The sequence below is a fragment of the Oryzias latipes genome, chromosome 16 (assembly GCF_002234675.1).
Source record: "Oryzias latipes chromosome 16, ASM223467v1".
In the NCBI taxonomy this organism is placed as follows: Eukaryota; Metazoa; Chordata; class Actinopteri; order Beloniformes; family Adrianichthyidae; genus Oryzias; species Oryzias latipes.
The window spans coordinates 3,384,117-3,410,155 of NC_019874.2; the positions used below are offsets into that span (position 1 = coordinate 3,384,117).

Here is a 26,039-nt window from a genome sequence, read left to right on the forward strand (position 1 = left end):
GATGTTCAATAGAGGTTTAACCCTTGTGATATATTGTGGGGTCAAAATGACCCCACCCTTACATTGACGTGTTCTCTCTACCATGACAAAGGTGGATAAAGGTGGAAAGATTTCATGTAATCCATGGACACCAGTGAAGATCACAAATCATTGAAGAAAAAAGGTTCAGAGCACTGTCTAGTGGGTCTAGATGACCCAACTCCCAATGTTGAAGTGCCTAGGATAGGACAAGGGTTAAACATCTGAAGAATACGTACATCAGACGTCAGAGGTGCATTAAGCGACTTGAGGATGGCCATTGCCAGCCTTTAAACAAGCAGACTGATGGATTGGGATCAAAGCATTTTCAGTCCTTCCTAGAACAGCATCTTTTCTGTTCAGGTCTGTTTCAGTGGTTCGATTGCTGAAATAATAAGTCAGTGGAACGTCAATAACCAAGTGGCACTGAAGAGCAGGCTTAACTGTCATTTAAAATGGTTGATGGAGAGAATCTTCAACTCTGTCCTTTTGAAATAAAGCATCATTTTTGACTGTTACGGTCTTCAAACTCAACCAAAGCTTCACATATTAAAGTTCCAGTCTGATCATCTCTTGTTTCCGTGGTCGTTATACCCTTTTTAGTCAAAATAAAAAAAAAAAAACTGTTTATTTTGTATAGCGGCAGGAGTTTATCAGACATTGGCTTCTGAGTTGTGGGTGGGACTATTGGCATAGAGCAATCCCACCCCCCCTTCCCCTCCCTGTGGCTGAGTGCTGGGAGCTCAGCTCTTCATTCACAGCAATTTAGAAAAAAGAAAGACTCAGAAATGCAATGTTAAGCTCGATTTTCTTTAGATATGTCCTCCATCATACAAAAATGACACAAAAACATGTTTTAAAACCAGAAACATATTTTTCTTTTTATCAAAGTGGGTTTTTAGAAGTGGCTGCAAACTCTTTTATAACATTAGTTCTACGGGCAGAAAAGTAGTAGTCTTGTTACAGACACAAGGCTCCAGTTCATCCAAAAACGAGCTTCGCTAAAAGACACTTCAACAAGACTTTACAACCACTTCCACACATCCCGGACTAATGTGTCCAAACAATCTGAGCTCCTCAGAATTTGAAGGTTTTATCTGGCCTTTCTATTTTTGAGCCACATGCACCTTGTAATGACCCCGCTGTGCAAACCCTTGTGATGTCTTCTCTTCATGCCACAATGGAATAATGATAGGTCTACCTGCTGCAGCGCGTCTCTGGACGCAGTTTGCTGCAAAGGCTTATTTTCTTTACCATGGCAAAGATCCTGCTGTTTTCACAATGTACTAGCTCCATTTATAGGTCCAGCAGAGAGTGATGACATTTAATAAAAATGGTTTCATTCGACAACAAGCTCCCATGCTCAGCTATACTGCTGTTCCAGCAGCTAAAACCATTACCTTTAGACATGTAGAAGGAAAATCTAAAATGAAGTACCGCACATTAACCTGAAACATAAATTAACCTGCTGGTAAAGCGATATGAGTGAAAGGGAGCAGCAAATGGAAGCATTAAACTGCATCAGACACTTTTCTCTACAGCATCGCTGCTGCTGCTCCACTTTAGAATATAAAGAGTACCGGAACAAAAGTTAGGAGCACCACCCAAAACGGTTTCAACACTTTTTCCATTTTTTACTCATTACATATCACTTAAAACAAAACCGAATTCATGTGGAAAATGAGCACATTTCCACTTTCATAAACACTTGTTTAAGCTTTCCTCAAAGTTCCGCTTCAGGAAACAGAATAAAAAAATAAAACTAAAAAACTTTATGGTTTATCCCTTGTGCTATCCTTAGATGACCCCACCCTAACATTGACGTGTTCTCCCTACCATGACAAAGGTGGATAAAGGTGGAAAGATTTCATGTAATCCATGGACACCAGTGAAGATCACAAATCATTGAAGAAGAAAGGTTCAGAGCACTGTCTAGTGGGTCTAAATGACCCAACTCCCAATGGTAAAGTGCCTAGGATAGGATAGGAAGGGTTACAACAGTTGAGCTGTGGTCAAAGTTCATCACCAAAGCCTTAAGGTGGAATAAGTAGTCATGTGTTGAGCTGTCTTGGACAGGACTGTCACTTCCAACGAGCCATTAGATATCGACTTGAACTTGGTTTATTTCTTTTAGAAAACTTAAATATGACGCCTAAAACAGAGGTGACTGGCAGCCCGCTCCCAGTGCAGACAAATACTTCAGCTTTTATTATGCTTTCATGCTTTTTGCTGAATGATTAATTAATTCTTGTCTTTAAATGCAGTTGTTTCCCTGCTGCCATCAAAATGTTTGAATGGATCTATAAAAGGGGAGTTCCCAGTAAATGTGCCTGGAAAAGACGCCACATTTATGAACATTTTAGGTTGGAGAGAGCAGATCACCCACTAATCTAACTTCTTACTGGTTGAAAAAAAAGTGAATTCAACAGGTGGCAGCAAATGTTCTACAGTATTCATTTAGTTCTCATTTGTAAAGATCCAACAGAGACTTTAGTTTCATGTGTTATTACCGGCTTGTCACATATTTGATCTTTTAATACCATAACCTTTTTAAATTTCATCTTATATTTGGTTGAAAGTGTTCCACCCATTGTTTTCCTGTTTCTCTTTCTTTCTTCTAGTATCTTCCACCACTTTTTGCTGCTTAACTCCTTCTACCATTTTTCAGCTATTTCAACCATTTAACTATTCAAATGTTCGACTCTTTCAGCTTTTTCCAGCTAGGACTTTTTCAAATCCTTGAACTTTTCAAGATATTCCAGAATTTCTGCCTCCATTGAAATCCATGGGGAATCCTTGAAAACCTTTGCTTCTTTCTGTGGTGCAGAGGCTCGCTGGTTCGATACCCGGCGATCGCATTTTTCACAAAAATACATTTTTTGTTATTGTGCCGTTTTCACTTTTTTATGATCAACTTTGATCATTTCTTTATTTATTTTGCCAATTATTACCCTTTTAGTGTCATTTTCATTTAACAATATAGCATCAACCCTGCATTTTCTTCTGAAAATTCAGCTCCTGCTGGTAGAATATGTTTTTTTATGTCGTGTTATGTTTTTTTATGGTGCTATCCCAACACTGCTGATGCCTAAATGTAGTTGCAATGTTCTGCCAGAGATGAATAAAGTAAATCTTGAGTTCTTTCTTCCACCAGAGGGGAACGCACTCATCAAATTTTTTATTCTGTGTGTTAATAAAGGTGTTACGATTAACCGTTTTTTATGACTACGAACCAACCAGATCAATCTGTCTGAGGCATCGAATCGACCTAGACATTGTAAATATTGTTTCAAAATGAAATCAATTGATCTTGGAAAATATTTAGATTGAAGCTCGTTTGGCTTATTTTCCTACAACATAAAAACGACCGAATGCATCAGTGGACAACACACGTGTGATGTCATTAACACGGATCAGTCCATCATTCCAGTCCAATGTGTGGACAGACTTTGAATAAAGTCATGTGACCATCCAGTGTCTAGAATGTTCTAAGAATGTTCCCTTTGGATTCTTTGGATGTGGAAAAACAACAGTGGTGAACTTTAGGAAACTAACGTGTGAATGGATTTGACATTCATTCTAGTTTACTTGTTTGTTTGGACACAGATTTCAATTAGATTTGATGATCTGGAAGAAATCCAAGAATCTGGAAAACTTCACTGGAATTTTCTGTCTGAGTCTCACTGGTTGAAGTTAGGATGAAGATGATCTGGATCCACTTTAGGACAGAGAATCAGATTCAAATGAACAAATATGGAATGTGAATTGTTTCAGCAAAAACAAATGATATGAATTGATTTGTTGTTAAAATGCATCCTTACATCCATAGTGTTTAGCCAGTTTTTCCCTTCTGTAGTATTTAGCCTTCGTAACCCTTGTGCTATCCTAAGCACTTTACCATTGGGAGTTGGGTCATCTAGACCCACTAGACAGTGATCTGAACCTTTTTTCTTCAATGATTTGTGATCTTCACTGGTGTCCATGGATTACATGAAATCTTTCCACCTTCATCCACCTTTGTCATGGTAGGGAGAACACGTCAATGGTCATCTTGACCTTATAGGATAGCACAAGGGCTAAGCCTTAGTCAACTGCCCTTACAGGTCTGCAGTCAAAAATGGTCAAACCTGTGTGGGGCACGCATGTGGTCTGCACTGTAGAGCGGAAGTGTTCAGGTGCAGTCATGCTGCAGGCGACGGCTCGTGGCAAACACTTCTACAACATGAAAAGGTAAGTAAGGAATCGTACGCTCCATTGTCAGGCGTCCCTTAAGGTGGCCTCACGAGAATCAACTGAGACACGCCTTTAAGATGCAGCTGCTCCTGTCTTTGACCCAAAAACTAGCAGCACTCGTATGAGAAGAAGGCCTTAGAGATGATGAAATAAGCAAACAGCCAGGAGTTATTTTTGTTCTCAAAGATGCTCCAGCCTGGAAATCGAAGATTTTCTCTTTAGCCATAGAGCAACCAGTGGACTTGGGCCGTCTTGAGTGTTGTGAAGTTCAGCATGGCATTTCATCTTTTTAGAGATGGGACTGCTGAACTCTCAAATGTCTCTTTTTCACACACCATCACAGATGTGCACACAGAAGGTCTCATCTCTTTCTGGATTCTAAAATAACAAACCTGCCAAACCTTAGAGCATGTTATAAAGTAGCTTTGTTTAGAAGTTCAGTGGAGTGCAGACAAAGACACTTCTTGTTCTTTCGTGATTAAAATGTCCCAATAGTCACTTTATCCATTCAAAAAGAATAGGTAATAAAAGTCCCACACATCGTTTTCATGGAAAAACGCACGAGAGGAGGCGTTAGGTTTCAGCTCAACTGTCCAAAGAGCAGTTATGTTTATCATATGAGTGGGTCAGTGACACATAATGGAAACCAATAAAAAGGAAAGCAGCAGGTCTTGGTCTGTCCTGGTCTGAACAGAACACAGTTTGACTCCTGCTGAGGAGCCTGAACAGCAGGCCAAGCATCTCTGCACCTTCCAGATCTTTGGTCCGACTCTGAATGTTTGTCGTATACATTCTGGATAAAATATGCATGCAAAGAAAATGAGAAGCGCCGCAGGCCTGAAAAGCTGTTTTAGAGAAACAGCAGGGTGGGGTGGGGTGGGGTGTTATTAGAAGGTTAAAAGCAAAGTGGGCTGGGATGGGACATTATAAAGATTGTGACCGTCTGGCTAATGGCTCTTTATGGTTCCCTGGTGTCCTCAGAAAGGCAGGATGACTGGCAGTGAGGGTGACTATGGCTAACTGTACATCACCTCTGCGTGCACCCCTCCCCCTCGCTGGGGCTGCCCGCCACGCTGAAGAGAACCACCGAAACACCATAAAACCAACAGACTAAACAGCCATTCATCATCACTGGGCACTCACCAGCCGCATCACAGCAGCAGTCTGAACTGTCCCGCTCGCTGACTCAATGTGCACATTAAAACTTCATCAAGTATTACTGATACAGAAAGTCCAACCACTCTAACCTCAACAGCCATGTGTAATGTCCAGAAATAAGGCAACAGTGGGTGAAAATGGTTGTGTCGGTCACTTTTATTGAATTTAAACCAACTGTAAAAGGAGATTTTGCTGCTTAACAGACACGCTTGGAGAGAAGATGCGACTCAGCCATGGTGACTCATCTCCGTGGAGGCTAAAATCCAGACTCCTGACCTGCCCAGTTCGGTGTCTGCGAGAAGAAAAACATCCAATTAGACCCGCGGCTGATACCTGGGACCAATCAAAACCAATTCTGATCGTAATTGTGGGAAATGTGAAAGAGGAAAATACATATGTAAGCAGTTATATGCAGACATTTCCCCAACTGGGAAATGTGTGTCCAGCTGCTGGAGTTGACGGGAACTCCGAGCAGCCGGGCGGGAAAGGTTTTCTATACATGAAGGACTTGCAGCCATTAGGACAGCGGGATGTAGCGCTGCTCTGTGAAACTGTTTAAGCTTTTCCAAATGACAAACATCTTTAATGAAGGAGGAACTGCATAAAGGAGGCCACTGCGCACATCCAACTGTTCAAGCTCAAGTGTCTGGCCCATCGTGGATCTTTGAGGAGTAAGTATCTGCATGAAGCTGCAGCTCCAGTGCACATCTTGGGTTTTACCATGAAACTTGTACGGTCAACATCAAAAACACACAGCAAGAAGATGAGTGGACCCTGGGCCAGACACCTGCAGCAGGGAACTCCAGGCTTGACTGATGTCGTCCTAAAGCCTTCACCTTGTTTGCGCTGCAGCCCTGAGTCAGAGAGCCCGGGCCTGGTTTTATGGTGGATGGGAATCTACCTTGTCATTAGGCCTTTGAAGAGGAATGGAGGGATGAAAGCATTACTTCTGTTAAACTTGCTGTTACTGGCTTATTCCGTGTAAAGAAAGCTTTTGTTGATGGCTGTTCATCAACATTCTTCAGCCTTGTTCCTCTCAGCTGCTCATTTCAGGGCCTTTGAAGTCAGATCTTGCTGACCTACTATCTGACCAGTTGAGGAGGGGTTTGGGGCGCCCTACAGCGACGAGGTGGGGGTGGGGAGGGGTCTTGCATGTGTATGTTTTTGCGCATTACTCACCTCGTTCCTGCTGCTGTAGGCCTGCTTTTTCTCAATGTTCATGGCCAACATTTGGCTGCGGAAGGAGAGGCTCTTGGTCTTCTCAATCACCTGCTGGTACGGGGATGTGGCGTTGTTTCCCATGACAACATGGCCCTGGAAACACGGAACACAACGGATGAGACCAGAGTTCATCTCATTTGGTTCTGCATAGACTATTCTGTCATCTCCAGGCTGTAGCTGCATGCTTCTCGTGCATTTCTGGACAATTCTGGGTCATTACAGACAGCCTCTGTGATGTAGAGGCCAAAATGTGAAGCTTCAAAGCTTCACAAACAAATGAAACAGGGTAAGGATTATGGTTCTTTGTTATACCTAACCAAGAACCACCAGAGATGTAATGAAATTGATCTGATTGCTAAGTTGAGCGGGGAAAAAACGGACTAGAGAGGAAGACAAAGTCTCACCAGTTTGGAGTCAATCTTGGCGTCCAGCCTGGCGTTGCGGATGAGGTTGACGATCCATCTCTCTGCTTCCTCGGGAGTCATGTTCAGTTTGTCTGCCAGCATGCTGAAGAGCACACCAAACATGGAAACCGTTAGAAAGTCATAAATACAAGAAAACACAATAAGATGAAATCATAACGGTGGCGTTTGTTGCCTGACCAATGTAGGAGTTTGTCCACAATTACTGGAGCAAAGGCTGTAATTGTGCAGGACATGCAACACTGCATGATCCAGATCCTTGTCAACGAGAGCTGCATTCACACACACAAGAGTTTACACACAGACGAATGAACTCCAGAAGTAATTAACGGTTTTCTTCCTGATGAGAATCACTAGTCCACAGTATTTGAGTGTAGCAACAGGAACGGCAGGATTTCTATTTGTCAAATAGAGGTCGGCCACGGCTGGATGAGCTGCAAAAGTATCACTGCTTGGAGTTGCATCAGCTTGCCGTCAGCTTCAGCTGGTGTGATGAAGTTGTTACAAATATAAAAGGAGTGGGTCATATTCACAGCTGCTCCTACCATGGGGCTTGGGGAGCCTCTGCTGTGGCTGGGGCTGCTCATAGGCCTTAGTTGGGTGGAGGCAAATGCCAGCGGGAAATAATGATGCCTGCAGCCTAGATTTAACTTTTGTTTACACGTTTATATTTGACATTTTCTTTCAAATGTCACAAATGGTAAAATGATGCTCTAAAAACCATATTTTAGCAGAGGGACACTTGCCAGTTTCTTCTGTTTGTCTTTGAGTTTTTGCTCATACCTTATTTTAATCTTAAACTGTTTCGATGCCCATTTGCAGAGACACAAATGAACAGAGATCCTCCAACAGTCAGTTAGCTAAACTTTGCTACAGTAGGACATATTTCAGGATCATTTATGGCTTTTTAAGAGTTATGTGCAGAGGAGGAAATCAAATCTGCCTTTTAGACAAAAAAGAAAGGACAATTGACTTTTTTTTCCCACAAAAAAATGGTTATTTGCTAAAATTGAAAAGCCATAGTTGATTTCATACATTTCTGTATTATCTAGGGGCTTTATTTTCTGCAGGTGTTCGATGGTGACTCTACTGCAAAGTCTTTCGTCAGAGCTTGTAGTGCCGAGTCTGCGTTGACTGATCTTTTTCTTTACTAAACGCTGATCCAGGTACCTGTACAGTTATTACAAATGCCTGAATAAGATGAAACCTTAGCACAGAGCTGGGATTCATTTTGCAGCGATGCATGCAGATCTGCAACTGCATCAAAATAAAATGGTGACTGCTGTTAATGTTGCACTGCAATTGCAAAATGTAATAGTGTTCGTAAATATCCAACAAACTGACAAAAACTGAAAGCAGAGCTTAAAAGAAAGCCTCCTTTAATCCAAGCTTGATTTACAGACTTGCATGAATTACTCGGTTAGAGCTGCAGGGACGACCTCCTGCTGTCTGCGTGGCTCTGGTTACTTCTCCTTTCTGCAGAGGACGACTGTCCACCTGGGTGCTGAGACACATCGTGACTCACTGTGCTTAATGGTGAGCGTCCCTCAAATCAAAGCCAGGTTAGACACTAGCTTTTGATGCAGCTAGACGGAGCTGTGTCACCGCACTACAAGGGGAAGGCCAGGGCGGCTGACAGGCTTTGATCCCTAGCACTTCCCGCTGCAGCTGGCTTCCCCTGTGGCTCAAAATACACAGACCCCTCGACATCCTCATCTAGACCCCCGTCCCCCAACATTTCCTGCCCCCTTTCCTCTGTCTGCTCTCACCCCAATTCATTTAAGGGGAACAATAAATATCATAACCACTATGCGCATGGCTTCAAATTTTTAAGTGACCACATTTCCAAAATCTAAACACCGCTGGAGAATTAAAAAAAAAAGTCACCATTGTGTCTTATTCTCACAAAAAAAACAGGATGACAGAATAATCATTTCAGCAACTAATTTTTACTTCCTGACCCATTAATCACACTTTAAGGGACTTCGTCAGAGTAAGCTGAGGTCTCGTCACGTCACGGATCACAGATCCCACCATTAATGATCATCTCATTCAGTGGTAGGTCCTTGGACTTGGGATTGCTAACATATCTCAGAGCTAAAAACAGAAAATGAGTAGGAAAATAACAAAAGGAGAAATGCTTTTTTGCAACCCATGACTGTTGGTCAAATGGTGGCAAAGCTGCACGAAGAGAGGAGCTGACATGATGTCACAGTCTGGAGTGAGCATCAACAGCAAGTAGGAAGCATTGCCTCAGCAACGTTTGGTCTCCAAGTGACATGAAGCGTCTCTAAACATCCCAGAAAGATACGGGGAAGGAGAGGGAAGAAAGAGATACAGAAAAAAAACCAACTGTGAATGCAGTTCAGTCTCAGAACTGAAGGAAGGCCAAGAGTAAAGACAGAGCAATGGAGCCGTCACTCACACCAACTAACTGAGTAACACCAGCTCTGCTGGACAGATTATGACCTGCGCTAAATGACACATGACGGCTAAATTATAAATAATTACTGACCACCTGTCTGTTCAGAACAGGGTTGGCCGTATGATGACGGAACTTCAGATGGTGATAGAGAACACATGTTGGTGGACATCATAAACGTGGAGGATTTCAAGCCCTAATGTTGGACATCAATTTAAAGACGGGAGATGATCTCTACATTATGGGGGTTTTGTACAGTACATCCACAGGAGGGGGATTTGTCAGAAGAAGCTAAGAACATATCACAATACTCACCACAAAATTTCAAAAGACTTTTTAAAGTGTACTTCGTACTATAATATTATTCTTTTTCTTTAAAAATGCAATAAACAAATTCACGTACCCCAGCAGGGGTTTCTCGAGCATTTCACACAGCTCAAAGAGACTGTTTAGAATCCCACTCCGATCATCTTTCTATTGTAAAACCGTTTCAGGGGTCTTTTTTTTTTAATTTTTTGACAGGGAATAACCGCTTTTACATCATTGTTACATTGTTTCCAAGTTACACATCATTTTACATCATATGTATTTTCAGTCAGTAAATCAGAATTCGTGTTTTTGATCATTTTGTACTCTTCCCCTCTTTTTTATATGAACAGAAGAAAAACAGAACAGCTGTCAATCACACTCCTATCCAAAAAAAAGACGAATCAATAAAATAAACTCACATTATCTTTTGTCTTGTAATAGAGAAGTATTTTATTGTTGGAATTGAATGAATGAATGAAAGTAGTTCTGGTCTAAGAGGTTCAATATATTTCACCCATTTTGCCCACCATCTCAAACCTTTATCTGTTTGCATCTTTATTGCAAAAGTTAGTCTTTCCATAACATAAATGTCATGTATTGTTTTCTACCAATCATACAATGATGGAGCATCTGGTTGTAACCACTTTCTTGTCAAGGCCTGCTTCCCTCCCACCAGCAATATTCTCATTAAATATTGGTCTGCTGCAGACCGCATGTGTTGTATTACTGTTCCCAGGTATAGAGCTAAGGCATTAAAGGGAAAGGTTTCTTGAAATGTCGTCTCCAGACATTTATGGATTTCTTGCCAAAAGGATGTGAGTACAGGACAATCCCAGAATATATGGTAGTGGTTGGCTTCAGATGAGCCACATAACCTCCAACAGCTTGTACCAACACCTTGATGTCTCTTTAGTGTCGGGGTGATGAAGAATCTGATTATGCTTTTCCATCCAAATTCCCTCCAACTATGTGAATGTGTGGTTCTCCATTGGGATTTACAGATATTTTCCCATTCTTCCTTAGAGATGCGCAATCTTCTTTCTCGTTCCCTTAACATATTGAGTGTTTGTGTGTCGGGAGTCCTGTAGACCCTTGTACAGTCTAGATCTTATTCTTCGTCCGCTCCCAGAAGTATAGGCTGTTATAAACACTTTCAGTTTGTCATTGTCTAATTTTCCTGATCCCTCAGCCAAGATCCCATTCAGTCTATGGCGTATCTGAAAGTACCTAAAAAATCCCTGTTCTCCAAACTGTATTCATTCTTACACATTTCAAAACTTTTTACTGCCCCCTTTTTTTATTAGGTTGCAGTATGCTGTGACTCCTGCTGTCCTCCATATTTTAAATCTTGAGTCTGTCCTGTTTGGTATAAAATCTGTGTCGTATGCTCCCCAACGCAGCGCCTTTTCTGCCCCCTCCAAATTACAGTTTTTAACTATTTTCCGCTTTATTTTTAGTGATATTTTTAGCCATGGGTTTTCGTGAAAGTTATTTGTCAGTGGTGGTTTATTTCTTTTCATTCTGGTTTGTAAAATGTTTGAATACCTGTTTTTAAAAGTTTATTTCTATGAGCAACCATTTATTTTTCACTTCAGTTTCAAACAAAGCAATAATTTTTGCACTTTAAAAATAAACTATTTCTTTATCACATTTTCATATCAGGGATTATTTGTATCGAAAAATGTACTTGTTACATTGGTATTTAAGTTAAAGTCTTAGTATTTGTTCTGACCATTCAAATGCACTTTCTCTGTTCACAGATGTATGACAGACTGAAAAGGCTAATAAAGTGATTCAATGAAGTTCATTGTGTCTATAAGTTCTATTAAGCACTTAAATTGTTTTTTTTTTTTTTTTTTTTTTTTTTTTTTTTTTTTTTTAATCAGACACTGGGTTTGTTTTGTGTAAAACCTACCGACATGTTTCGGCAGAATGCCTTCCACCTTCGTCAGGGTCGTCATCAGATGGTGGCGTGTGACGTCTTTAAAAACAGCTGATTTGTGACTGAGGCGGAGTCACCTGTCAAACTTTGACAAGTGACTCCGCCCCTTGATGTCCGTCTTTCCGAAGACAACAGACACCGCAGATGGATCATGGAGGCGGTGGAGATCAGAAAACGAGCCCACACTTCCATGAACCGGGATGAGGGGGCTTTCCTGCTCTCTCACACCTGGAGCAACATCCTCCAGAGAAAGACGGACATCAAGGGGCGGAGTCACTTGTCAAAGTTTGACAGGTGACTCCGCCTCAGTCACAAATCAGCTGTTTTTAAAGACGTCACACGCCACCATCTGATGACGACCCTGACGAAGGTGGAAGGCATTCCGCCGAAACATGTCGGTAGGTTTTACACAAAACAAACCCAGTGTCTGATAAAAAAAAAAACAATTTAAGTGCTTAATAGGCTAATAAAGTGTTTGTATAATCTGTTCAATTTATTTGCAGGTAAAACTAGTTCTGCAAATTTGTTGAATACAGAAGAGCCCATAGCTGTTACTTTTTACTTAATATATTTTTCTTAAGTATTTAAAAAAAAGTCAAATCAAGATGAATCATCAAAATTTAAAAGTCTGATTACTGTGCAATAAACAATATCATTTCTGCAGCCCTAATGGATGGGAAAATTATTTCAAACACATCCAGAATCATTTTATTTACATATAAATTTTCACTCTTGTTCAGTACTCAAATGGAGTTCGACCTTCTGCAAATGTGAAGTACAGCTAGACATCACACTGTCAGTGATTTGAATGAATGTGCATGAGCCTCTTCAGCCCAGATATAACGCTGAGCAATTCACATTAACTTATGGTGCCTTTGACGAGCTGCCAACTAAGAACTGGAAGTTTTCTCCTTCTCACTCAATAAGGCAATGTAGCCACTGTGTTTCTAGAGCCATCTCAGAGAACATCCATCCCATTTCTTCCATTACTTTGACTTGCCTTTCGTGGAGGAGTAAATAGTAGCTTTGAAGTTACTGGACAAACTCTTTTCTCAGGGAGACATGAACATTTTCACACTTTTCTTTTGTGTTAAAACACTCAGTTTAAACATTCATAGACCAATATTATAGAATAAACCAAAGATCTGTTCACGATTAAAGATTTATGCAAATGTGGCAAGCTAAATGCATTCGGCATAATAGATTGATGTACAATGACCTACAACCAAGTTAGGTCACAGAACGCAATGTGCTGTAAAAAAAACAGAAAAAACGAGACTGTGAAAGGTGAACCGCCAGGGACCACTGTTTTTGTTTTGTATAAAACAAAGATAATATAGTAAACAGACTCAGTATGGCCATGGTAACTGGAAAACTTGTTATACATACTTAAAAGCCTAATTTCGTTTGTTTGTTTTTTAAACAACAATGCGCCTTTACCCAGAGACTTATGAATAAATTCTGGTTGCCTTTACCAATGTCGATGGGATTTTTAAGAAGTATACCCAGCTCTATTTAAATGTTTGGTTGGTTGTTATTGTGAATATGCTAACGTCGCTGACGCAGCTAACGTGTAGTGGTGTCGGACTACTGTTTTTTTTACGTCACTGACAAGGTAGGGAGTGAGTGTAGTCACTGTTACATCTGGTGTAGTTGTGAGTTACATGTATTGTTAATAAACTACCGTATTTTCACGATCATAGGGGCGCACCGGGTTATAGTGCGCGGTCTCAGTTACGGGGGATTTTTCAGTCTTTGACACATACAAAAGGCGCACGGGTGTTTAGGCGCGGGCACGATGACGCCTCGTTCGGACCCTCAGAGCCTCCAGAGCTGGTTAATAAAAGAATCAGTCTCTGTTCTTTCAGAGAAAACCATTTTTATGTTTGTTTTTTATTGTTCTCCCTAACTGGTTAGCACAAACTGAATGCTTACACACTCACTTGTGCCGAGTGTCTCCCTCTCTCCTGCACAGGCGCCAGCAGACACTGTCTTTAGGACACACAAACACACACCCAGTGTGTGTTTAAAAAGACTGAGTTGGTTGTGATTTATTTGTAAATTTCAGTCATAAAACAGCATCCAAAATTCTGTCAAAGTCCTCATCTTCTTTATCTGAATAGCGGGCTAAATTTCTAACAAACACGGCAGAGTCTGTCTCGTTGCTGCGCAGTTCCAAGCAAACACGTTAGCCTGAGCTACTGCAATCCGTTCACAAATTGCGTATCTCTACCACGCCGCTCCCATTTCTTTACAATGTGAGTCATCGGGATGTCGAAAGACAGCGGCGCCTCGTCCATGTTGGTGATGTGGCTGGAGGTGTTTGTCTGCGGTCTTCTCACTGCAGAATGAGCGGAAGGTGAACAGCTTTTCATTGTAATCCGCTGGAAGTTACTGCAGCACCATAATCCTCGCCTGGATGGAAAGATGACGGCGTTTCATAAAACGAAAGCAAAAGCTTCCTCTGTAAGCGTTGTTGCCCCTTAGTGGAACGGTGACTGCAGAGAAGATTCTCCAAGCTGATCGTTAATCCATCACTCCAGTCGCCTTGTTTCCACTGAAACTCAGCTGCGTCTTCTTGACTGTCGGAGTTTGTTTTCCAGCTTCCTCCACGTGTGAACCATAGATTCATTCATCTTGAATTCTCTGCAGCTGCTTCCACGTTCCTCCGTGTAGCTGATAGCTGCAGTTTAAACTGTGCTTCAGCCATGTTATAAACCAGTGTGGGGACCCAGGGCTTAGCCCCGCCTATGTCCACTAAGACTCATGGGAAGTGTTGATTCCCACACCATAAGTTAGGTGGCTGTAAAGAGAAGTGACCCTAATGTTGTTTATTTAACTTAATGGGCTTCAATGCCGTAAACCAGAGTGAACAAGTTGCACTTCTACTTATCCCTCCCTTACTCATACTGTAAGGGGTTGTTAGGTGGATGAGGCAGTTGTCCACTCCAGTCAATCAAATGGCAGCTCCGGTCTCGCTGTATGAATAGGGGTGTGTCAAAATATCGATATGGTGATATATTGGCATATTTAGTCCCGTGATTGATTCTCGATATGTCTTCATCAAGTATTGACCTTTTATTTATGTTTGAAGACCCTCTAAAACGTCATATTAATCATCCTTTCGTAAGACGATTCTTCGGAGGATCGATAGGGGGCGCTCGTTGTGAGATTGGAGGTCGAGGGCGGAGGAAGAAGAATGCACATTCAAACAAAAACGCCGTAGGGAAAAAACAAGTAGAATAGCGAGAGCAGCAAGTTAAAAGAGGCGCCGGCAGCATTGAAGCTGCATCAACAGAGTTGTGTGAGAAAGCCATGGCTGTTGCTGGCCTGAAGCCGACACAGCCCGGCGTGAATACCTTTTTTCCAGGAGAAGCTACCACCGCCTTCTGCGAGAGCAGAGGCAATGACAGACGGGATTCCTGTTTAAATGTACAAGGAGCTCAGTCCCTGCAGCGAGGTGGAGAACGAGGGATTCTGGTTTTTATTGAATGCATTAGAGCCACGCTTTGACATTCCCTCTCGGAAATACTGAAAAAATGATCCCTGCACTGTACGCCCAGACCAGAGCTATGACTGGTTTCAATTTTATTTTAGCAACCAACGGATTACAGAGTTCCGTGGTTGTTTTGACAATTTTGGAGAGGCACATGTCAGTCAAGTCAAGGTCAGGTAAAGTGATGAAAACAAATACTGTCTGGTTTCCTCAGCAGGGACTTGATCTAACCCCTTAACCCCTGTAAACATGCTCCGTGCATCATACCGGATCACCGAGTGCCCTGAAAGGCCCAGGGCTCATGGCTGGACCAGTCAAACCCCCGTAATCTAATTTATAAAATCAAGTCTGACAAGGTTTTCCTCCCATGAAACACGTTTGTATAAAAGTTCGGACTTGATCTTTTGTCTCAGAGAGATATCTTTAATACCTAGAGATACTTAGATATGAGACCGAGTTATAAGAGGAAGAGGCTGGAAGGTGTGAGAGGGAGCGCCGATTGGCTCCGACTTGACCAACACTATTGACATCCCTCGGCCTTTAAGCGGAGCAGACAGCCTCCATGCCTGGTTTTATTTTACACAACCATGATCCTGTTCCCTTGGGGCACGGATCATTTTCATTTCGACCCCTTAACTCTCCCTGGCTCCTGAGCTTTCGGCTTCAGCCTAGGGGAGTCCTGTGTGTCTCAATACCAAGCTCACAGTCAAGAAGAGAGGTCAACACTGGGGGTCTGATTTGGTTAGAGGAGAAACCAGAACGGAGAAGCCCCCCCAATAACCCCCTTTTTAACATAGATGCTCCAAAACTAAGGCAATGTTAGACAAAAGCATAGCTGCATTTGCAAGAATATGAACTATGTGGAGGAGCCCCTGTTTTGGCTCTGCACTAACTTAACTTTTTTTTTTTTTTTAGAAACCAAAATGATTGAGCTGACTTTTTAATGACTCAGTTGTGAAGTGGAAAGATCACAAGTGTTGCATCCAAACTGTGGTATAAAAAACACTAGTTATGAAGAGAGGGGGGAAGCACTGCACCAAAAGCTCACGTCTCAACAGTTTACTCAAAATGTCAGAGGACAAGTGAGTGTCGCAGGTCAAAGCAGGGTCTCACCGCAGAAACACGACTACAGAAATAGAGCTTGGAAATCAAACCAGGAAAACAAAGCTACATTGGAAAAACACACTGGGGAAACTGAAAAGTCAAGACAAAAAGATGTGTGTTCGGGCAATTACAAGTGCAGGCTGAATCCGTTTCTCTGGCTATAGTGCATTTTGCATAACCCTTTATGGCATCAAGTAAAGGAATGGCGCCAGCTTCTGGTTTACTATTTTGTCCAAAGCAGTGGGCAAAAAGCAAGCTAAGTATCTGTTAAACCATCAGGGCCAGCAGCTGTAAAAATGTCCTCATTAAAAACAACCATCAGATTCGTCTGAATCCACGCTCGGGTGCAGTAGGCTTCTGGGTAAAGGACTAATGACTTGGAATTTGGGTGTCTGTCAAAAATAGACTTGCTATGTCCATCGTCGCAACTGCGACCAAAATAAATGCGGAAATCCCTAAAACTGTACCCAGTTTAGGCTCCTGCATCACAAACCTCGACAAAAAGACCTGAGGATGCACAACAAATATCACAGTTCAACTTCCTCTTTCAGTGTTACCACTAACTTTTGTGGTCTTTAACAACAAAATGGATCCAGTTGCATTAAGCCTGCCAAAATGAAACCAGAACTTTTAATCAATTCCAGACAAACAGCAACTGGAGATTTCGACAGGGTCCGATCACGTTCCATGGTTCAACCTTGACGACGGACCTCCTAGACTCTGTATAACAGCAATTTAATCATTTTCACATCATCTGAAGTCATTAATTGCTTCTTCCTGCTCTGTTTGTAGACTATGTCTACTCTTTGTAAACTCTTTGGCATTCGCAGCATGTTCCAGAGCTAATAAACTGCTTTCTAAGAGTAGGGGTAAGTTTGCACTGTCAGGGGCAGAATTAACAAAAGAGTGTCGGACATGCATGGCCAGATCTGAAAAACCACATAGTCAAACAAGAATGAGGATGCTCTAAAATGACGTCATGAAAAAATGCTATTTGCTCCAAAACACCAATAATTTGCATTTGGACTTTTCAGTCCGTAAGCTAAAAAGACCAACCGCTTCTCACTGTAACGACACAAAATTTCCAACTTGCACTCAGCAGAGACTTTCAGACCCTTTTGACCTTCATTTACCCAGCAAACATAAGCTGGAATGTTTGGGTGTATTGGAGCAGCTGGGAACATCTAAAGCCATCTAAACCTTGACCTCTCGCTAAAGAAAAGTGTCTGTGAACCAGCCTCAGACAGGTGGTCTTAAAGGTCAAGCAAGCAGAGCAACCTGAGGAGACTTGGGAGCAGTTTAAGCAAACAAAAACTTAATCCGCAGTTAGTGTGGGGGTCAGCATGATTGTGTGGATTGGGCAATAAATACTTATCTGTGGGGTAAATGCCACTAATCACACAACAGATTCTCTTGGTTCCTGTTTGCAAACTATTTTAAATGTCCATCGATGGAAAAAAAGGAAGTACTGCAAATGTTCAGAGATGCTTGGCACAAATCCTGAGTACAAAATGTTACCAGTAGCTTATTTAAAGATACCTACACACCAGGTATTTGACGCACATTTAGCCCATGCTATTCACTCTGGATAAGCAGAACGGGGCTACTTCTTTTTTTTCTACTGTTTACTAGTGCATGTTTGCCACCTACAGCTGGAAGAGGCTTGGTGCAAAATGTCAAAGTGGTGCAAATCTTGCAATTTGGGCACGAAACAGAAACTGTTCCATTTAATGCTAGCATCCTTGAAATGGTGGATATGGATGACCATCATGTTAGGAGAATAGCCTTGGTTTATCTTTGTTTGAAAAAGAAACGCAGATGTCGCAGGCTTGTCACCCTTTCTGGGTTCACCAAGTAAACCAAATCCATACGTCACCACCAAATCCAAGTCCCTGAAAGGTCAAAGTTCAACCTGGTTTAACTGGTAACACATGTTCAATGGCCATGGGTTTTGTACGGAGAGCCTGAAAAAGGTCGTAAAAACGTTCATAGCTACATGTAAATGCAAGAATCTTGAACTCAGAAAAACCTGAAACGCATGTTCACATGTGTTTCCATAGACTTTTCATTGGAAGTAGCTGCTTGAACACGTGTTGCAGAGAGGGGTGTGAACGTAGCTTTTTGTAGAAGCTCATCGGTTCAGTTTGGTTTCAATTGTAAAGCAACTAACTTGATGCTGATGCACTGGTGAATTCTGCAGAAGGTCTCAAAGATGAAGAGTCGGGCATTTTCAATGAAGTCCTCCAGGCAGGCAACCAAGAAGAAGTCGTTCACAAGAACCTGAAAAACAAAAACAAATGATGTGGCAAAGGCTCATGCTAAATTCACAGAATGTCTCTTTGAAAAGTTGAAGGTTGAACTAAGATAAACTATTTAATTAGAAAACTACAGCCGGGACAATCACAAGTTTCAATGCGTCATTTGTCTTTTTGAACAAAATATTTAGAGGAAACAAATCTTTTGTTATTAAATGATTCATGTTGCCCAAGTTTCAACACTTTAAGGCCCGCTGTGCTTTAAACAGCCATGTGAACCACAGAGCATTTTGTTTTTTAAATGAAATATCACCATATGCGTTAGATTTAAAATGGGTTTTAAGTTTCTTTAGACAAAACAAATTGAGTTTTTCCCCCCTAAAGGCTGAGGCATCACCACTAGCTGTTAAAAACCAATCATTAAATAAAAATCAATCAAGAACTAGAATGATAAACTTAAAGAAGGCAGAAGGTCTGTGCGTTTATCAGTACACACATCACTTGAGCCACCTAACAACAAAAACTCCTGACTCGGACTCATTGACATTCTGTAAATGTTGGTGACCCAGCTGGTGCCTCAGAGGTTCGATTGTGCAAAATGTTCACTTTCTCAGCATTTGCTGCATTCCAACTCACTTAAAGAGCAATTTCCCATCACAGACCCCCATTTTGAAAAGTATGGAAGAATTACCAGCTCTTTGTTTAAGCTTAAGCAGCTCTTATCAGACCAGAGTTTTGGTCGAATACCTCCAAACGGCATCAAACTACAACATTATCAAGCAACACACATTTGAGCTTCAACACTGCTTATCTTACACTGATAAACTTTAAACAGCTAAGTACTCTAATTATTGTCATCTTGGTTTAAGGCCACATTCACACAAATTTTGGCTTGAAGAGTTATTTTGTGTGCAATCTAAGGGCCTAACTATTGGTAGCCTCTACTTCTCGCTCCTTGACGTGCCTTCATCTGACATCTGACAATGATTTCAGAAACCAGAAGAGTGGGAAAAGAAGAAAAGGGAACCTGTAAAGCCCAAACAGAACAATTTGGGTAGAGCTAAGCATCCCATTAGAAACACATGAGTTGAGCCATTTCAGGGTGGGGAGCAAACCAAAGTCACAAGAGCTTAAAAATAAAAACCCAATTCTTGTTTTTGCAGCCATCTTCATCATAAAAAAGACGAGTGAAACTCTTTTAAAATCTGTGTTCATCACAGAGACGTAACCTGTGTACGTTAACCACTGAAAAAAAAATGTCTTTGCTACCTTCTTGTCAAGCTTTGATGTGAATAATAGATGCTTCTGGACCTCAACCAAGAAACACTTAGGACAATGTTCATCCTTGCAGGCCATTACAGGAAATCCATTGAAAAGGGGCTGTTAAACATTCTGGAAACCACCCGACTCTTTAATCCTTCAAGACCGCAACTTTAGCTCTGGTGCTGACACTCTTTGAACCAGCGCAACTCTTCGACTTTTTACACAATTAACATATTTCCAACAGAACCGGAAGCTGCTTTTCTTTGCTTAAGAATCATTGCTTTACGTTAATTGTGTAAAGGTCAAAGAGTTATGACGGCCTGATGAAGAAAAAGACGAGGTTCATAGCAGTTTATGGTCTCTAATGGATCTGCTACAAGTAAGCCTAAAATATGAGAGGCAAGAGCAATATTTACCAATTTGTGTAAGATACTGTAAAATATGATGTCTTTACCAATGAAGCTGTTTTTAATCTCTTTTAAATAAACCTAAAAACACAAAAACAATCCAGAAATGGGTTTGTTACAACAGGTTTTCTGCCCTCAGTAGTAAAAGTCACCACATTGACTCTGTTCAGCTTTGTCCTTCACAAACAAAAAGAACCTTTATCCTGCACTACTCGAGTTCTATTTTCACATCAGGGATCAGGGTTACATTTGACCTTTACAGACCACAACTGAAATAAGCAGAAACAAGTGTCTGCGGAGACTTTTGCTTAGAAAGCTCTGACTGTTAACTACTGGCCTCATGGGTCAACGACAAGCCAAGCAGAAGCTGACTAAAGCCTGAGTCATACAGGAGACCGTCCTATCTGCCAGTGCGATACAAGACACAAACTGCGGCTGTTCTGTCTTCATCTGACCCACAGGGACAAAGGCACGGGGCCAGAGAAATCACCATTACTACCATGTTTACCACAAAGTTCACTGTTAAAACTTCAAAGACATGACCCACAAAACAGATGTTCTCAAAGGAGCTTGACTTTGTTAGGGAAAGGAACAATAAACAAGACCATCTACTTCTGATTGGACGGGAGTTAAACGGCAGAACGAAAAGTGAAAAGACTACTCACCGACTCGCATTCTCTGAGCTTCTTCTGGGCACTGTCAAAGTCAAAATTCACGTACAGACACTCCACAAACTCAGTGATTGGATCTTTGTAGGTGTAAGACTCCTAAAGAAACAAAAACAGTTTTTTTTCAGGGATGTCTCCATGTATCCCAAATCATGTAAGTCACTACTGAAACAAAAAGAAGTTCTGGACTAATTGCAGCAAAACAGAAGTTTTTTCCCCCTTTTTTCCCCTTTACAAAGTAAAAAAAAGAAAAGAAAAGACAGTGTTTTGTTTTAATTAAATTGCCAACAATAATAACACAGACAACATGACAAATGATTTGCACACTGGCTACAAAGGCTAATTCAAATAGGCTGAGTGAAAACACTCTGTGATCTTCAGACAGTTTCATCAAAGCGGAAAGAGTGACTTCCTCGCCAACCCAAGGTCACCAGGAGGAGAACACAGAGTCCATCTTTTAGTCATTCATTTTAGTAAAAAGCAACAAGCTTTGATCTCTGAAGTCCCTCTGTCACTGGTCAACAAGTAATGGGCATAGAACATAAAAGTCAGGTGGTTCCCCGCCATTCATCAGAAGTAATTGTTCAGAGACGTTGCCAGCAAGGCTGAAGCTCTAAGATACACCTGCTGTGCTTGACAGGAAGGGCTGGACGCTTCCTGTTCCTTCAGACCCTAATAAACTCAGACTATTTCAGCACCTGATGTTTGAAAAAGAAAGTCTGTTACCTGCTGTATGACCTTCACTAAATCCTTCAGAACCTGCCGGCGCTTACGCACATCCTTGTTTGTGATGACCGCTGTGGTTAGGTAACGCAAGATGTGGGGGCACATTGTCTGGATAGCATTGAGATATCTGAAAATGGGCAGACGAAAAAGTATTCACTTAATAGAGCAATGTTAGCAAAGACATGATCTTTACAAAGACACATATATAACATTCTGGCTGCCTGTCAGGGCCCTGGCATTTGGGATTGGGGAAAATACTTTGCAGCTAAACAGATACATTTTCCAGCAAGACCTTCATCTCTGCAGCTTAAAGCTTTCTCTTTCATTAGTCCTGTGAGAAAGGGGGGAGGAAGAGGAAACCCTGGCAAGGGGATATAGCTCTTGAGCAGGGACCTGCCCGGTAGCAGAAACTTAATCCATGAGGGACTGATGCTCCAACCACAGGTCAACTTGCTAAAGTCTGAAAACAAGAAACACAATGCTGTTACAGGCGGATTCTAATCCCACACTTATTTCAGAAAGAGGATCCTGTACAAACATGCAACGCCAGCACGCAAAATCCACTTTACTTGTCAGGATGGTCGTAAATGTACATTACCTGCGTCACCAGAGCGGTTCTTTAAATATGTGACCACATCTGATCAGAAATAAGGAAGTGGGCCCCTTAAGGTCTCTCAAAGCTATGGCCAGAGGAACACATGGCGCTCAAAGCAACCGTCCTGACAACAGTTTAATTAGCCGGATCAATTAGAGGGACAGGGTCCTGTGGTAGCTGTGATGTTGAGTCTAAAAACAGCAGTGGGCTACATGGCAAAGCCCGTCACCGGTCTCCTTTTAGGAGAGCTCCCTCCTTCTCTTTGTAGTTGTTTGACTTTTAAGGAAGACCACAATGCTTCATGCTGTGTTCCTGATTAACTTACACCTACACACTACTGGGGCCTCAAATAAGGGATCCGGCGGGAGTCCCCGCATCATGTGCAGTTAGACGGTTTTCACTGTAGCCCTGCTTCAATGGGATTTGCTCAGAAATATCGAATTTTTCTCTGAGTATAAGTCAGAGTTTTTCACATAGTTTGGCCAAGGGGTGCGACTTATAAGTGTTTTTTTTTACAAATACATATGCGCCTGTGTTTTACAAATACATATGCGCCTGTGTTTGTTATTTTCCTATCAACAACAACTAGAGGGCACTGCAGTTGATGGAGCAGTATTTGCTACTGACAGGAACCCAGAACAAGAAGCTCCGTTCATTCTTAAGGCCCGTACACACCGGGACGAATTTTCGCCAGCCGTTATTCGCCAGCGGTTTTCAACACGTTTTTTGTGTTCACACCCAGGCGAATTTCGCTGACGATGAGCCGAGCGAACATGCAATTTCATTCCCTGACATTAGATGGCGCTTAATGTAAAACAGAAATACTCCTGTACACAAGGTGGCGCTGCGCAACTTTACGCTTCTTAAAGTCGCTTTTCACTCAGAAGAAGAGAGCAAGTATTTACGTGCTTGTCAGAATCATACAAAGAAAACATGAATATTTCAAGCATCAGTTGCTCCAGCTCCAGTTCCAGCGATGAAGAAATGATTGTTCTGTTGAATGATGAAAGACGTCGGAAAAGACGTCGATTTTGGGAACATCCCATAGTTACGAGAAGAGAAGAACATGGGGAGTTTTATCGACTGGTACAAGAGCTGAAAATGTATGAGCGTTTTCGGGGATTTTTAAAATGTCCGTCAGTGAGTTGCATCTTCGTCTTATTTCTTCGCGGCAGTGTTGACGGTACTTGGCGTGTATCTTCTTCGCCGTGACGTATGTGTGCTCAGCAAGACAGTTTTGTGTTTGAGCACCCCCAAGTTGTGTTTTACTGTAACTTCAGAAGCTCCAGACACGTGTGCAAAAGCGCCATTCTCATTGGTCGAATAGTCTTTGACGCGGCGGGTCAAACCAAAAAAACAAACCCGAGGCGTTTTTTTAAAAATGACGCTTTTACGCGTGGCGTTTTTCGCGTCGGTGTGCACACTCACATTGGTGCCCTTTGTTTAGTCACGAGGTGTTCAACGTCGGCGAATATCGCGCGCGAAATTCGGCCCGGTGTGTACGGGCCTTTACAGTGGGCTCTGCAGAAGTGATATAAAGAGCTTAGTTGACTTGTTAGCATGTTCTTTATGTGATGGGTATTTGAATAATTGTTCATATGTTGTGCCAAAATACTAGATTCCTCTTGTGTTTTATGAATCTAAATAAGCATCAATGTTTTACGGTAGTGAAGTGTGCATATATTCAGTCTATTCTTCTTGTCTATTCTGTTGATATGATTTGCCTTTCAAGATGAAATGTCTGTTCTTGGTCCCGTATTTTATACATTGCTCCCAAAAGTTTAACTTATACTCCAGTGCCACCGGTCTAGGATTTTTTCTTTTGTTATGAATATTTTGGTATCTGCGACTTAAACTCCAGAGCCAAAACTACAATACTATGGATCACCACAAGGAGTCTGGAGGAGAATAAAAAAACAAAAAAAAAAAAAAGGTCCGTTATTTCCGGACTATGGAGCGCACCTGATTATAAGCTGCAACCATAACATTTTTTAAAGGATGAAACATTTTGTACATACAAAAGCCGCACCTGTCTATAAGCCGCATGTGCCCACATTGAAACATGTGTTGTTGATTGAGGATGTGCTGAAATCTTGCGCTGCGTGTGTAAGAAAGAGGAGGGAGCGGTAAAAGCGGAGCGAGGGGAGAACTCGTGAAGCGCAAAAGGGAGGCTCCTTCCTCTTACACACAGCTCGCTGACACACATACTCATTCTACAACACCTATAGAATTAGTTCATTAGATAGCTAGTAGTTACTGTTATTTGTTAATAAAGAATACTGTGTTGTAATTATTACTCGTACCGGTATTCATTTGCGAAACGGCCGTTGGGGGATTTTGTGATGGGGGTAGGGCGCGGACCACAGCACTGCAGCTCCTGCTGCTTCATCACAGAGGTGTTCAAAAATCCCACACCGTCACAGCTCTATTCCAAACAGTGCATGTGACGCGGCAGCAATATGGTAGTAACAGCTCTAACAGGACTGGTTAAAAAAAGCATACCGGTAAAAGTCACTGAGAGCAGCAGCGCGTTTGTGCGTCTGTGCACTGAAACCATGGAAGTCTTCCTCCTCAGTGACGTATTGAAATAGCGTCAGATATTCTTTCGCTACACTCTCTCTCAGTCTCTCCTTCCTTGTAGTTGTCAGTGTCACTCTCATCCTGAGGTAAATTCTCTCCTGAGCTTGCGCTGTCCTCTCCGTCACGCAGCACACCGGCTTTTCCAAACCCGTACCTACGATGGTGGATTTTTTCACACTTCTTTTAACTTGAAAGCTGCGGCATATGCATTTCTTCTTGCATTTTCCATGATGAGGGTCTGTTTGTACTATTCATTCACAAAGCAGGAATTTACATTAAACTTGCGTCTTTCTCGACACATATAACGTATTCTCCCCGTCTCTCTCTTACCCTTTCTGCTCGAGCACCCCTAGTGGCGGTTAGAAAAAATGCATTAAAAAGAAAAAAATGCATAAATTAGCCGCATCATTGAATAAGCCGCAGGGTTGAAAGCGTGTGACCAAAGTAGCGGCTTATAATCTGGAAATTACGGTAACTTGGCAGTAACCTCTGGAGTTCATATTTGTATGACTGACACCTGTGCAAAGCTGCTTTAACCCAACTAACTAGTGCTGCAGCTCATGTAGAATGTGCATGCTGCAGAAACAAGCTGTGAAAGCCCATCTGCTGACTGCAGGGGTAAGAGAGGTCAAATGTGGAGCTGAAGGCCAGCCGCTGGTCACCAACTGCTGCCAAAGGAAGTGCTGGTCAACAGATAGGAAACCAAAGCCAAACCAAGCTCCAGTGGGGAAAACATGAGGTTTCTACACTGTGAAAATGCAAAGCACACAAAACTACCTCAGTTTGTCCAAACAGATGGCTGGGTGCACTTTTCATGAGTAATTATTGGGCTGGCCCCCTTAAATCATTCACAATAAAATGAAAAACCAAGTAAAATTCAGGCAACCAGACATTTGAGTGTGCTGTGTTGTGGTCGCCTGTCATACTGTCTGTGGAGGCCAATCATCTGTACAATTACACAAGCCTGCAATCAGAACTGGGAAGGGGGGTAAAGGGGGTGCAAAGGCATCAAATTGGGTGGTGTGCAAATTTTAACACAGTGTATAAAGTTTCCGATCTGCAATACACATGGCCTGCTTCTGGGCTTGGAGAGTAAACAGACCACACGAAAAACACACACTTCTGAAACCACTTGCAACATACCAGCAGGGTTCACAAGGAAGCCCACCACCCAAAAACTGTTGTTGAAGCACAAATGTTCATTTAAGTCAACTTCATGT

At 41.9% G+C, this 26,039-nt stretch overlaps 1 protein-coding gene across 1 annotated transcript in view; it reads right to left on the reverse strand.

Moving 5' to 3' along the window:
* Positions 1–5,541: 5,541 nt before the first annotated feature.
* Positions 5,542–26,039, reverse strand: part of eif3e (eukaryotic translation initiation factor 3 subunit E) — a 38,151-nt gene continuing 17,653 nt past the window's right edge. The window contains exons 8-13 of the mRNA XM_004086632.2: positions 21,645–21,771; positions 20,916–21,017; positions 18,496–18,605; positions 7,035–7,137; positions 6,589–6,723; positions 5,542–5,701 (exon numbers count right to left, since the gene is read on the reverse strand). Of these exons, the coding sequence (XP_004086680.1) occupies positions 5,666–5,701; positions 6,589–6,723; positions 7,035–7,137; positions 18,496–18,605; positions 20,916–21,017; positions 21,645–21,771 (613 nt within the window). The 3' untranslated portion in view covers positions 5,542–5,665. The remainder of the gene's footprint in view (positions 5,702–6,588; positions 6,724–7,034; positions 7,138–18,495; positions 18,606–20,915; positions 21,018–21,644; positions 21,772–26,039) is intronic.